The sequence below is a fragment of the Balaenoptera borealis genome (assembly GCF_965194805.1).
Source record: "Balaenoptera borealis genome assembly, chromosome: 15".
Classification (NCBI taxonomy): Eukaryota; Metazoa; Chordata; class Mammalia; order Artiodactyla; family Balaenopteridae; genus Balaenoptera; species Balaenoptera borealis.
Window position 1 is genome coordinate 46,250,700 of NC_138871.1, and position 14,215 is coordinate 46,264,914.

General features: G+C 36.1%; 1 protein-coding gene across 1 annotated transcript in view; it reads right to left on the minus strand.

The window, feature by feature from the left end:
* Nucleotides 1-2,746: 2,746 nt before the first annotated feature.
* The window catches only part of ACYP2 (acylphosphatase 2), a 172,820-nt gene continuing 161,351 nt past the window's right edge, over nucleotides 2,747-14,215 (minus strand). The window contains exon 4 of the mRNA XM_082358369.1: nucleotides 2,747-3,210. Coding sequence (XP_082214495.1) covers nucleotides 3,096-3,210 — 115 coding nt within the window. The 3' untranslated portion in view covers nucleotides 2,747-3,095. The remainder of the gene's footprint in view (nucleotides 3,211-14,215) is intronic.

Below are 14,215 nucleotides of genomic sequence, written 5' to 3' on the forward strand. Positions count from 1 at the left end.
CTGAAAGATTCCTTCGATAGACAAAATTGAATATACTTCATTGTGAAAATGGTGACCAACTTCCAGAAAAGTCAAACTAGTGGGTGTTGTGGCCATATCCACCCTCCTCCACCTCTTAGTTCCCCCTTCAGTGCTTCTGTGCTCTTTGTTAACATAAGCACCTACTTTTGAAGCACAAGCCCTCTTCAGGCTGCAGGGAATTCCCCTGTACCTAGAGATTCCCAGTCTCACATGAAAGTTGAATTGCTTCTTCTCAAGCTTAGAAGCCCACAGCCTTCCTAATAGAAAAATCTGCTGTTTCTACTACACCCGTTGCTTCTATGCACCCAGACTGCTAAAGAGTCTGTCTTTGGCATCTTCCCTCCAGCCAAGTGCTTTACTTCTTGAGTTAGCTTTTTAAAAAGATAGGCATTTTATTATAAATATGAAAAATAGTTACATGCTTTAACAAATCATATACCTCTAATTCTCTTGTGTTGTTTCTTGAGGAGGTTGTGGGTATGTGGAGTGTTGAGACTCCTGGCTGACAGTCATTGAAGTAGAGACCCATCTGTTGCTTAGTTGGGTTTTTTTTTTTTCTTGTTTTGTAAAACACCTAATTCTGGCAAAATTAAACCTATCAAGGTTTGTTATTATCTGAAATATGATATGTAAATTTAAAAGTCCCTGTGTAAGTTCAATATGAAATATGACACATTAAGTTTACTGTTAAGATGTGCTATCTGGCCTCAACACATTTTTGAGATTGCTTTACCTTTTTTTTCTCTTGCTTTCTATCCATTCGTGAACACCCATTTTTAATCATTATTTACAATATTTTTCATCCCGTAATAGAACTTAGTTATTTATTAATCATTAAGCAACCTTGACTAATGTGATTCACTTTGTGCAGTTAGAAGATTGTGCCAGTAAAGTGTGATTTTCTTACAGAGATTGGGGAAGGGAACTACCAGAGGAAATCAGGGTAATAAAGTGACATATTGGTGTCACTTCTGAGATCGTATTTTTCTAAAATCATTTAGCCTTCCTATGTGTAGAGATACAGATTTTATTTTCAACTTGACTGTGCAAGAAATTATTTATTTTCCCTGAGTCAAATTGAGCCTGCTTCAAGTCCCATCCTGTCTGGGAGGTGAGAAGTTAAATCTTTCATCCTTGGTGCTTTGTACCCTCTCTCAAAAGGATCATGTAAAGGGCCTAATGTAGAGAGAACATTCAGGAAAGACTTCTCTAGTCTCTTGTCCATACCAGTTACCATGACTACCATCCAAGCCACCATGGTCCCTTGTAGTCAGGATGATTTGCAGCACTTTTGGGGATAGGAATCTTGCTAGGACCGGAAGCCCCTGGGCCTGGGATCTAGCTTCTCTGGGTGGACCACAGCTGTTTCCTTCTCAGATTTGGCCATCCCCCAGAGGTGCTGTTGGGGAGAAAGGCACAGGTCTCCATCTCTTGGGAAATCCATTGCCTTTGGTCCCTTTCCAAAGTCTTGGATAATCTCGTTGTCCCCTTGGCTCTTGCCACTTCTGCTTCTCTTTTACCTGCTAAAGACATAGTGTTTGTCTTTCTCCTCAACTCACAGCATAATGCCCCCTTTAAAATGAAACCTTGGAAGGAAAGTTGTTTTCAGGGGATCTGGCACCAAAATCCTCCTTGAGGTAAAGGAGCTAAAGACTTGTTGACCTTCCTTTAATAAGGAGTGGGGAAATACAGGGAGAGGAAAACCCAAACGAATAACACAGTTGAGTCTCCTTTACATGGTGATGGTATTAAAAAAGTAGGAAAGTTCTTTACTCCTTTAAGTGTATTTGGAAAGTTTAAAAAAAATGTCATTCCCTAAAATTGTATTGTCTTATATGCATTTGATATCAATATTATCATCGAATTAACCATTCAAGTGAACAAAAGCAGCCCATGCTTCATCTCCTTAATTCTAATCTTGCAGCAGGTAGAGAAGAGAGGCCTTAATTCTTTCTCTATGCCATGGAGTGTAGCAATAGAGATTAGCTCCATAGATACAGAATGGTGGTTTCTAGCCTGTATTCCCAAGGCATTTGAAATTATTGGACAATTGCTGAGGACAAGATGCAGGAGGGAAAATTGAGACCAAGTGTGCAGGGCTCCACGGACCCCCATTTCAATCATACTAGTCCTTTTCCACTTGCTTTATGTATAAAATTCCATGTAAACCTTTGAAGGAATATGTAAGTATATACCTACAACATTTGAAATTCCCCAGTATTTTGAGTTAAAGGTCTCCCATTTTCCAGAGTATAATTCTGTAGTATAGAAATAAACCTTCCCCTTAAAATACTATGTTGCTTAATTATCATCTGTATGTGAAAATCCCCAGATGATAGGCCAAGTTTGGGGGATAGTATGATTTATTTAGACTCTCAGTTCCTTTTCTGGTTCATAGGACATCCATTGTGGGTGGTTGTGGCTATAAACCTTGCAGCTTACTACACTACCAGTGTGGGCTCTTCACTCATCTGTTCACTATACAGAACAATATAGTTCCTAGAAAGCATTAAGTACTTCCAACCAAAGTACTGAATCATGTTCTCATTTAACCAGAGTTTTTGAAACTCTTTATTGATTTTAGGGCTATGCTGATCATCATATACATTTATATCTAACTACTGGTTATTTTGTTGTTGTTATTAAACAAACAAATTATTCAACTTTAACAACAAATTATTATTCAGAGATTTTAGAATGCAATTCAGACAACAATACCTAAAAATAATTTTTAAATGGTTAACTTTATTTTATGTCCAGCCACATAACATGTATGCCATAATATTAGAATTAAAGATTCCATGAGACAAGTTTAAATACAGTAAAATATTCATATTAAATATTTTGTAATGACATTTTAAATTTTAGAATTCTAAGTTTTGGCTTGTTAAAAACATATTTGAGTAAAACTATTTCAGTGTCAGACATTTTTAGTAACATATAATGTTGTAGCTTTCAGAACAGAAAGTTCCTTTTTTTAACCCTACTCTGCTACTATCATTGTAGTATATAGACTTAAGAATACATAGTGTCTTTTGTGCAGTATGAGCATTACAATTTTAATTTCTTTCCTATTAGTATCGAATATTAAAATTAGAGTATTCAAGTTTAGAGATGGTTTTTTCATTGGAAAAGTTCGTGCGATCAATGCGAGAACTAGGACTTCCAACATTGCTCAGCCAGGACTTCCTACAAAAAATAAACAAATAAATAAAAATTAGCATTTAAGTATATATGGACTAGCTAAAATGATCCCACGATGAGTAATAATGGGAGTTTACATTTACTAAGTAACTTTTGCATATAATGTGAAATGTATACATGATTTGTACAACGTAAAAATTTTATATCAGAATACCACAGAGTTTAACATATAATTAAATGTGGACAAAGAAAAGCTAATGACAAATTAAGCACAGTCAACTCCAGATGATTTTATATTGGGGTTATTTCCCTCCTCTTAAAACATCCGATGCCATTACTACCTAGCTCTTGTATGCAAAAGGATAAAAATATTTTTATAAAGAAGAAAAACAATGCACCATGGGTTTTTCTCCTTACCCAGCACATGGTAGATTATATATATGTATGTGCAGAATGAGAGAGAGAGAGAGAGAGAAAGAATGAAAGAATATGGAAAAATCACATTTATTCTTTATTTAAACATTAAAATTAGATGAATATTTTTCTTATCTATTCAAAAACCATTTCTTACCACATATATTAGCAAAGTGCATTAAAGAGACAGAGTAAATGTTCTGAAACTTTTTCTGCTTATATAGTGTTTTTTCTTATTAGTGATATCATGTGTCTAATTTATACATGATATCCCTAATAAGTGATAATTTATACATTTGGTACTTACCTGAGATACTTCATATAAATTCCAAGATTACTGTAATATTGCTAACACCTCAGATATTGTTAAGGATTTTCCAGAATCTTTCTACCTACTAATAATTAGTTGGGGTGACAGATTAAGTGGGACTACAGGTTAATAATAATAGGAGGCAGTTTTATACAAATGATGGCTGTTATCCCAGTTGTAGAAACAGTCTACAAGTTTCCTCATATTCCCAAAAGTCTTTGAGGTTGTGAAGCTAGTGCTGTATACAGCTGTGCAGTATCATATGTAACAATCTCACATAACCTTGAATTAAGAATATTTTCTAAGCTAAAGTTGTCTGACTAGCTGTAAATTACTCTTAATCAGGCTGGAGAAGAATGACAATGATTTAAAACTGCCCTTGTGTTATTTAACTCTATTATTGTTGTATAGTAGATTTACAATATTGTATTAGTTTCAGGTGTACAACATAGCGATTCAATATTTTTATAGATTACACTCCACTTAAAGTTATTATAAAATATTGGCTATGTTCCCTGTGCTGTACATTACATCCTTGTATCTTATTTATTTTACAAATAGTAGTTTGTTTTAACCCCCTTTTTGATTCTTATTTGTGACAATTTTTCTGGGTAAGGTGAACTTTTACTTTTGTTCTTTTTCATAAGCTAAGCCATCAGCACAGCAACATTTTCTTTTCTTCAACTCATTTAGTTGAAATCTTAAAAATCAAAATTGCATGTGTTGAAGAATGAAGTTCAGTTATTATGAAAAGGGCTGATGGCTTCAATATTACCAGTCAAATCTCCTTGAAACGTTCTAGAAAAGAAAGGCCAATAGTAATAAAAGCTAACATTTATGAAGCACTACCTGTTTGCTCAGCACCGTGCTAAATTCTTTACATATACTATTTCCTTTAATCCACACATTAACCCTGTAAGCTATAGTCCATTAGTCCTCCTAAGTTACTGATGAGGAAAGAGACACAGAAGAGTTAAGTAACTTGCCCAGGGTAGGAGCAGTGGTGGTGGTGACAGTGATCAGATTCTGGATATACTGTGAAGGTATCGTCAATAGATTTGCTGACAGATTGGAGGTGGGTGTGAGAAAAAGAGGAGACTGAAGGATGACACCGGGGTTATTGGTTTGAAAAACTACAATTGGTTTGAAAAACTACAGGATGGAATTGTCATTTACTGAAATGGAGAGACTGAGAGAAGAGCAGATTTGGGGGAAAGATCAGAAGTTCAGTTATGGAATGTTAAATTTGAGACGTCTGTTAAACATCTAAATGAGATGCTGAGTAGGCAGCTGGATCTATGAATCTGGCTGGAGAGATGAAATTTGGAATTTGTATGTAGATAGACAGCATTGAAAGCCATAAGAATGGATGGGATCACCAAGAAAATGAATGTAGATAGAAAAGGAGAGGTCCACAGACTGCACTGTAGGGCATCCTAATGTTAAGAGCTCAGGAAGTAGAAGAAGCACCAGCAAAGGAAAAGAAAGCATCCAGTGAGGTAGGAGAAAAACTGGGAGAGCATTGTGTCCTGAGAGTCAAATGAAGCCCTCTGGGAACAGGGAGAGATCAACTGGCGCAACACTGCTGGCAGGTCAAGTAAGGTGAGGACTGAGAATTGACCATTGTGTTTAGCAACACAGGGGTCACTGATGACCTTGACAAGAACAGTTTTGGTGGAGTGAAAGCCATATTTGAATTGGCTCCAGAGAGAATAAGAGAGGAACTGGAACCAGTGAGTCCAGGACTTGGACTAATGGACATCAAAGCTGCAATGACTAATCCACCTGAGCTCTGTGTATTTAACTAGTTGAGAGCTTTACTATCTACCTGTAGTTCATCTTCAACACCACCAAGAACTTCTTCACTGGCTAGACCCATGGCCAAGGAGGAATTTACACCACTGGTAGGAGAATGGTCATTCTGTTAGGTGAGTCAGCTCTGTTTACACTGTGTGTGTGTGTGTGTGTGTGTGTGTGTGTGTGTTGGGGAGGGCCACTCTGTGCCATGGCTCCACACATACCATCCATGTTGCTAGGAACTGTCTTGCCTGACCTGTCTACTCACCTAGAAGTATTCTGGTCATCTGTCACTTGGCAAGCCCTAAGACCTCACTCTTCATGTGCTGCCCTTGCCCTTGATAGGGGTGGCTCAGGTCTGGAGATGGCAGACATAAGAGTTCTCCTAGCCAAAAAATAACTAGTCACAAATTTTTACACAAATTTATATCTAATTAGTGAGGATGTGATTGGAATGAGATATATATTTTTTCCCACTCCCCCTTAATGTGTAAAAGAACCACATAATCCAATAGTACCCATTAATTCAATTCAATAAGTATTTAAGTAGCACTGTATGCAAGGTATATTCTAGATACTGGAGTGCATACATAGACATTTAAAATGAGGTTCTTTCCTCAATCTAACCTTACATCTAAAGCAACTAGAGAAAGAAGAACAAACAAAACCCAAAGTTAGTAAAAGGAAAGGAATCATAAAGATCAGAGCAGAAATAAATGAAATAGAAACAAAGAAAAAAATAGAAAAGATCAATGAAACTAAAAGCTGGTTCTTTGAGAAGATAAACAAAATTGATAAACCATTAGCCAGACTCATCAAGAAAAAGAGGGAGACTACTCAAATCAATAAAATTAGAAAAGAAAAAGTAGAAGTTACAGTGGACACCACAGAAATACAAAGGGTCATAAGAAACTACTACAAGCAACTCTATGCCAATAAAATGGACAATGTAGAAGAAATGGACAAATTCTTAGAAAGGTACAACCTGCCGAGACTGAACCAGGAAGAAATAGAAAATATGAACAGACCAATCACAAGTACTGAATTGAAACCATGATTTTAAAACTCCCAACAAACAAAAGTCCAGGACTAGTTGGCTTCACAGGTGAATTCTATCAAACATTCAGAGAAAAGTTAACGCCTATCCTTCTGAAACTATTCCAAAAAATTGCAGAGGAAGGAACACTCCCACTCATTCTGAGGCCATCATCACCCTGATACCAAAACCAGACAAAGATACCAGAAAAAAAAATTACAGGCCAATACCACTGATGAACATAGATGCAAAAAATCATCAACAAAGTACTAGCGAACTGAATGTAACAATACATTAAAAGGATCATACACCATGATCAAGTGGGATTTATCCCAGGGATGCAAGGATTTTTCAATATCTGCAAATCAGTGTGATACACCACATCAACAAATTGAAGAAGAAAAACCATATGATCATCTCAATAGATGCAGAAAAAGCTTTTGACAAAATTCAACACCCATTTATGATAAAAACTCTCCAGAAAGTGGGCATAGAGGGAACCTACCTCAACATAATAAAGGCCATATATGACAAACCCACAGCTAACATCATTCTCAATGGTGAAACGCTGAAAGCATTTCCTCTAAGATCAGGAACAACACAAGGATGTCCACTTTCACCACTTTTATTCAACATAGATTTGGAAGTCCTAGCCATGGCAATCAGAGAAGAAAAAGAAATAAAAGGAATCCAAATTGGAAAAGATGTAAACCTGTCACTGTTTGCAGACAACATGATACTATACATAGAAAATCCTAAAGATGCTACCAGAAAACTACTAGAGCTCATCAATGAATTTGGTAAAGTTGCAGGATACAAAATTAATGCACAGAAATCTGTTGCATTCCTATACACTAACAATGAAAGATCAGAAAGAGAAATTAAAGAAACAATCCCATTTACCATGACCTCAAAAAGAATAAAATACCTAGGAATAAACTACCTAAGGAGACAAAAGTCCTGTTCTCCAAAAATTATAAGACACTAATGAAAGAAATCAAAGATGAAACAAACAGATGGAAAGCTATACCATTTCTTGGATTGGAAGAATCAATATTGTCAAAATGACTTTACTACCCAAGGCAATCTAAAGATTCAGTGCAAACCCTATCAAATTACCAATGGTATTTTTCACAGAACTAGAACAAAAAAATCTTAATTTGTATGGAGACACAAAAGACCCCGACTAGCCAAAGCAATCTTGAGAAAGAAAAATTGAGCCAGAGGAATCAGGCTCCCTGACTTCAGAGTATAATACAAAGCTACAGCCATCAAGACAGTATGGTACTGGCACAAAAACAGAAATGTAGATCAATGGAACAGGATAGAAAGCCCAGAAATAAACCCACACACCTATGGTCAATTAATGTACAATAAAGGAGGCAAGATTGTACAATGGAGGAAAGACAGTCTCTTCAATAAGTGGTGCTGGGAAAACTGGACATGTAAGAAAATGAAATTAGAACATTCTTTAACACCATACACAAAAATAAACTCAAAATGGATTAAAGACCTAAATGTAAGAACTGATACTATAAAACTCTTAGAGGAAAACATAGGAAAAGCACTCTTTGACATAAATCACAGCAATATCTTTTTTGATACATCTCCTATAGTAATGGAAATAAAAACAAAAATAAACACATGGGACCTAATGAAACTCAAAAGCTTTTGCACAGCAAAGGAAACCATAAACAAAATGAAAAGACAACCCACGCAATGTGAGAAAATATTTGAAAATGAAGCGACTGACAAGAGATTAATCTCCAAAATCTGCAAACAGCTCATGCAGCTCAATATCAAAAAAAACCACAACCCAATCAAAAAATAGGCAGAAGATCTGAATAGACATTTCTCCAAAGAAGACATACAGATGAACAAGAGGCACATGAAAAGATGCTCAACATTGCTAATTATTAGAGAAATGAAAATCAAAACTATAATGAGATATCACCTCACATTGGTGAGAATGGACATCATCAAAAAGTCTACAAACAATAAGTGCTGGAGAAGGTGTGGGGAAAAGTGAGGTTCACTGTTGGTAGGAATGTAAATTGGTACATCCACTATGGAGAACAGTATGGACGTTCCTTAAAAAACTAGAGATAGAGGTACCATATGATCCAGCAATCCCCCTACTGGGCATATATCCAAAGAGAAACATGGTTTGAAAGGATACATGCACTCCAATGTTCATTGCAGCTCTGTCTATGATAGCCAAGACATGGAAGCAACCTAAATGTCCATCAACAGATGAATGGATAAAGAAGATGTGGTACATATATACAATGGAATATTACTCAGCCATTAAAAGAATGAAATAATGCATTTGCAGTAACATGGTTGGACCTGGAGATTATCATATTAAGTGAAGTAAGTGAGACAGAGAAAGATAAATATCATATGATATCACTTATATGTGGAATCTAAAAAAAAATGATACAAATGAACTTACTTACAAAACAGAAATAGACTCACAGACTTAGAAAACAAACTTATGGTTACCAAAGGGAAAAGGTGGCTGGAGGGGGGAGGAGGGATAAACTGGGAGGTTGGGATTGACATATACACACTGCTATATTTAAAATAGATGACCAACAAGGACCTACTGTATAGCATAGGGAACTCTGCTCAGTCTTCTGTAATAACCTAAATGGGAAAAAAATTTGAAAAAGAATAGATACATGTAGATGTAAAACTGAATCACGTTGCTGTATACCTGAAACTAACACAACATTGTTAATCAACTCTACTCCAATATAAAATAAAAATTTAAAAATAATTTTAAAGTTATATGTATTTAAATTATTCAATATTGCTTTTACTTTTTCATGAATATTTATGAATAAAAACTATTTATGAAGAGTATTGATTATGAATAAAGTGAAGTCAATAATTAATTTTTATTTATTTCTCACAAAGAATTGGGTGATTTGACTCCTCTTTTCAAAGAAGCAATATGCTGATCAGTATTTCTCATAAAGCAAGACAAAAAAGAAATCTATGTAAATTATTTTTAAAAACCCACTTAGAAACCAATTACAGTGAATTAAACCAAACTATGTCTTTTGTGAAAAAAGAAATACATTCTCTTGACTGATCTTCTTGAATTACTTCGAAAAATTATTAAACTTCAAGAAACCTGTATTAAAAAAAGTAACAATTCTGTCTACTTTTGTTCAAGTCTTTATGTTCCTCATTAAAATTTTGTTTGCTTAAATTCAGGTCCTGTATATTTCTTGGTAAGTTTATACTTGGATATGTTCTATTTTTCTTGCTGTTTTGAACAAGATGCTTTTTAATCATCATGTTTTTAAACTGGTATATAGAGAAACTAGTGATTTCTCATATTGTAATCAGATGGCTTACTGAACTTCCTTGGTGATATAATAGTTTCTCTTTTCTTTTCTTTGTGGTTGCCTAGGTAAACCACCCCATGTATTTTTCCAGAATTCATTCTGTTAGTCAATTTTTAACACAGTGGATAATTTCAAATTGCTCTTTATTTTAGCCTCTCTAGCCACCTGTTGGCTACTTACATGCCTTTCAGAGAATTGCTACAGTAACTATGCAGAGAAAGACTGAATCATGAACTGTGTGCGCCCAACACGATCATAATACACTAATACACGCTCTTAACTCCAGTATATTTTACCTATCAGTTTCATAGACTCAGTAAATATTGAATGGATGGTTGGATGGATGGGTGAATTATATTTTCTCAAACAAGACTCAAGTCCATTATTTCTGCTGTAAATCTGAGTCTGCTTTGTGTGTATATATCTTTCAGGTATTTTTATTTAAGCAACACGATCCGCTGGTAGGCTTTAAAAAACAATAAGAAGGTTCAATGAATAAAAATGAAAGAATGAGAATGTAAACTGGAAAATTCTATTGACAGAAGTCATGTTACTTGACAACCATGTTCTCCCTTCACTCTAATATAAATGCCTTATGTAGAAATTTTGAAAATAAAACTAATTTTTGTAAAGTTTAATTCTCTTACCAAAATCATGTTGCCGTTAACAATTATAAAGAAATGACAGAAACAGGAATTCCATTATGGATACATTTCTTATGTGGTTGATGAGAACTGTACACAGTTGTGAGAACAATTTTTTATGGAATGGCAAAGGACAATGATCTTGCACATATTACTTTTAAGTATTCTTCAGGCCATCTTTGCATTAAAAAGAAATGAATAAAACACAGTGCTGATAAATGTTAAGTGACCAAGGAAAAAATCTCTTCATTTAATAAATTAATTGTGCTGTGTTTTTCTGTTCCTGTTCAGAGAATCACCAACTATTGGTCCCCTCAGGGTTTCCACAGCATTGTCTCTAATTCGTGGGTGCAGATGGCACTCATTTAGCTGTCAAGTACAGTAAGTGCCACACATTTATGGCCTTGGCAGCCAGCAAAGAGGCCAGCTGTGGCCTTCTAAAATGCACTGAGGTTTTTGCCCTCTCAGAGACCTTACTTTGACTGCCCCTATCTAAAAAGGGCCCCACTCCCATGCTATTGTGTATATCATGGGAATTGCCACATTCTATAATTGCTATGTTTATATGATTGTTTATGTATTCACTACGTGCCTCCTCCACATTAGAATGCAAATTCTAAGAAGGCAGGGTCAGAGTCTTACTATTGTATCCCCAACGTCTAGCATGATGCCCAGTGATAATGGGCACTCAATACATATTTACTGAATGAATGGAGTCTTTGTCATCTGCCTGCCCTCCTCAGGTCTATAGCTTCCATGCATGAGAGGAAGGGGCATTTCTAGGGTCTACACAGTCCACACACAGAAAGGAACCCTGAGCACCACCTGTTAACTCTTTGATTTTTACCTCACACAAAACAAAACCCTCCTGTTTTTTTTTCCCCCACTCTTTGAAAGGTAAAGAAATGGTTGCTCTTATTACAGAAAATAAGTAAATATTTTGCTGATGGAAGTCCCCTATGAAATAACCCAAATAATGACAATATTCAGTCTCTTAAAGAAAGTGAGAAGCCTATGGATCGACCTAATAAGCTGAATATAAGCCTGTGGTTCATGGGAATCTGTCCATGTGTCAATATTTTTGCCAGCCCCCAGATTTTACTGCATTTCTTGTGATTGTGAGTTTACTCACTACATAAATAAACATAGTAACCAACTTCACTCAGTTCAGGGTGACTATCTCAACACCACGAGAGGGCCAAGTCCATCCTGCAAACCCAGTCACCTGATATGCCGCCGCCTTGGTCAAATTCAGCACACAATTGGTTGTATATGCTCATACATGTTGTGATTATCCAATAAAAATCCTTAGACATTTTTCTTAGTATCCCAAAGATGTACAGACACCTACTATTTATTGTATTTGCTGTATTAATTCAGGATTTTTAAGCTCCTTTTTAAAGAAAAGAAACCTTTCTTCCAACATAATCTTGTACAAAAGCTTACTGCTTGTAGCAGGAGTGAAGTGCTTCTCTGAACAAGGGAATGGTTGGGGCCTGGGGGTGCAGAATCTTCCCCCCAGGCCTTTCTCTCTGCCAGCTGCACCTCGAGAACTACTGGGGAATCCCAAGGGCTCTGAAGAGCACAGTTTGAAAACTTCCCTATTAACCTATCACTGACCAAGGATACAGAGGAATGGAATGGTTGGAGGATCCATCACAGGTAGAGGTGGAAATCAACACAAGGCCATCTTTTCTATAAATCAAGTCAGCATTTCCTACAAAATGTAGTAAGCTCCTGGAGTGGTAAAAAAAAAAAAAAAAATCCCATTTAACTAATATCCTTCTCCGAAACAAAGAGGTGAAATTAAAGCATTAGAAAGCCAATACTATTAATAATTCATAGTAGTTCTATTTCCTGGGACTAAAGTGGGGCAGCATAATCCTTTCACATAGCTTTGTAGCACCAGTATAAAATGCAGACCACAGCAAGAAAGCAGACAGTAGGAAAAGACAGCTAATGAATTAAAAGCTAACGTGATGCATGTTGGAAAATATTGAGTTGTCTGCTCATTTCAAGCTTTCAAATTAGCATTAATAATGAAAGGATGGCATATAATATTTTTGCTGTTCTCCTTTCTTTAGCAAGTTTCCTTATTTAGTTACATGTGGACAAATAATATCATATACTTCTTTATTATCAATACAAGCATTTTGAATGTATTTTGATATAATGTCTAAAGTTTCTGTTAGATATGTAGCCCATGATTAGTGAAGAGTTCAGTGATTATAAAGGGAATCCTAGGATATCCATAATTAAGCTGAGACCAGATTCCTCATCTTTAAAATAGGATAATAATACTCACTTCACTGAGTTATTGAAAGGATTAAAGAGAATGTATATAAATTGCCTAATGCGATGTCTGACACCCAGCAGGCCCTTAAAAGCAGTTATTATAGCATAATTGTTCTCTACCTTTGCCAAAGATGATGGAGAGCCTGCTTAGCAAGCGCTGTGAGCCTCCAAGTCACACACTTCAATGCAATTCCACTAGTAAAACCGCTTGTTCTTGGTGGAGCTGCTTCTCAGCTGCAGTGGGAAATAGCATGTCACTCAACCTCCTCATCTGGGGGAGATTCTGGAAGAACTACCCAGGCATGAGCTATGTCTAAGATTCTGAGAACCAGCCAATCTGAATCAAGGGCCTGGGTGCAGAGAAGGCAGAAGAAGTGAAGGCATGATTGAAACCTCTAGGTTCTCTGCCACACCACCGTTTCCAGGTCAACAAAGTGACAGATACGCTCTTCTGTTTCATTTTGTAGAAAGAAAATAAATGCTGGCAGCACAGTGGTAATGGAGTGGACTTTCGGGTCATTCTGCTTGGATGTGAATCCAGTTACCACTTCCTAACTGGTCATCTTGGGCAACTTTCTTAAACTCTCAGTGCCTCATCTGTAAAAAAGGAGAGTATATAGCCTACCCCAGAGAGTTGTTATGAAGATTAAACGAGAGAATCTCTGTAAAGCATTTTACACAATATCTGGAGAATAGTAAGCACTCAATCATTTTTAGCTATTGCATCAGACAGGGTGCAGTAGCAGGTAATGAAAACCACCTTAGCTATTTTACAATGGAATTTAATATAGCGAAGTAGGTCCTTACAAAATCACTGGAAGGGCTGGAAGAACAGATTTGGATGGCCCTGTTGGAGCAACTCTGTAGAACTGGCTGCTAAAGTATAAAATGTTAAAACTGTGATTCTCATGCAAATACAATATGACATGTGTCAAAGATTTCTATTCAACACATTAATTAATGAGGGAACCTGGAAGATGTTACGTCTGGTTCAAAGGAGAATTTAGGCACACACACGTATATATTCATGCATACAATCAGGAATGCTGAACTCAACTTGCTAATAGATGCAAAACTGGTTAAAATTCTACAAGGCAGCACTGTCCAACAGCCTTGTAATGTGAGCCTCATGTATAATTAAAAATTTTCTAGGACCCACATTAAAAGTAAAAATAAATAGGTAAATTAATTTTAA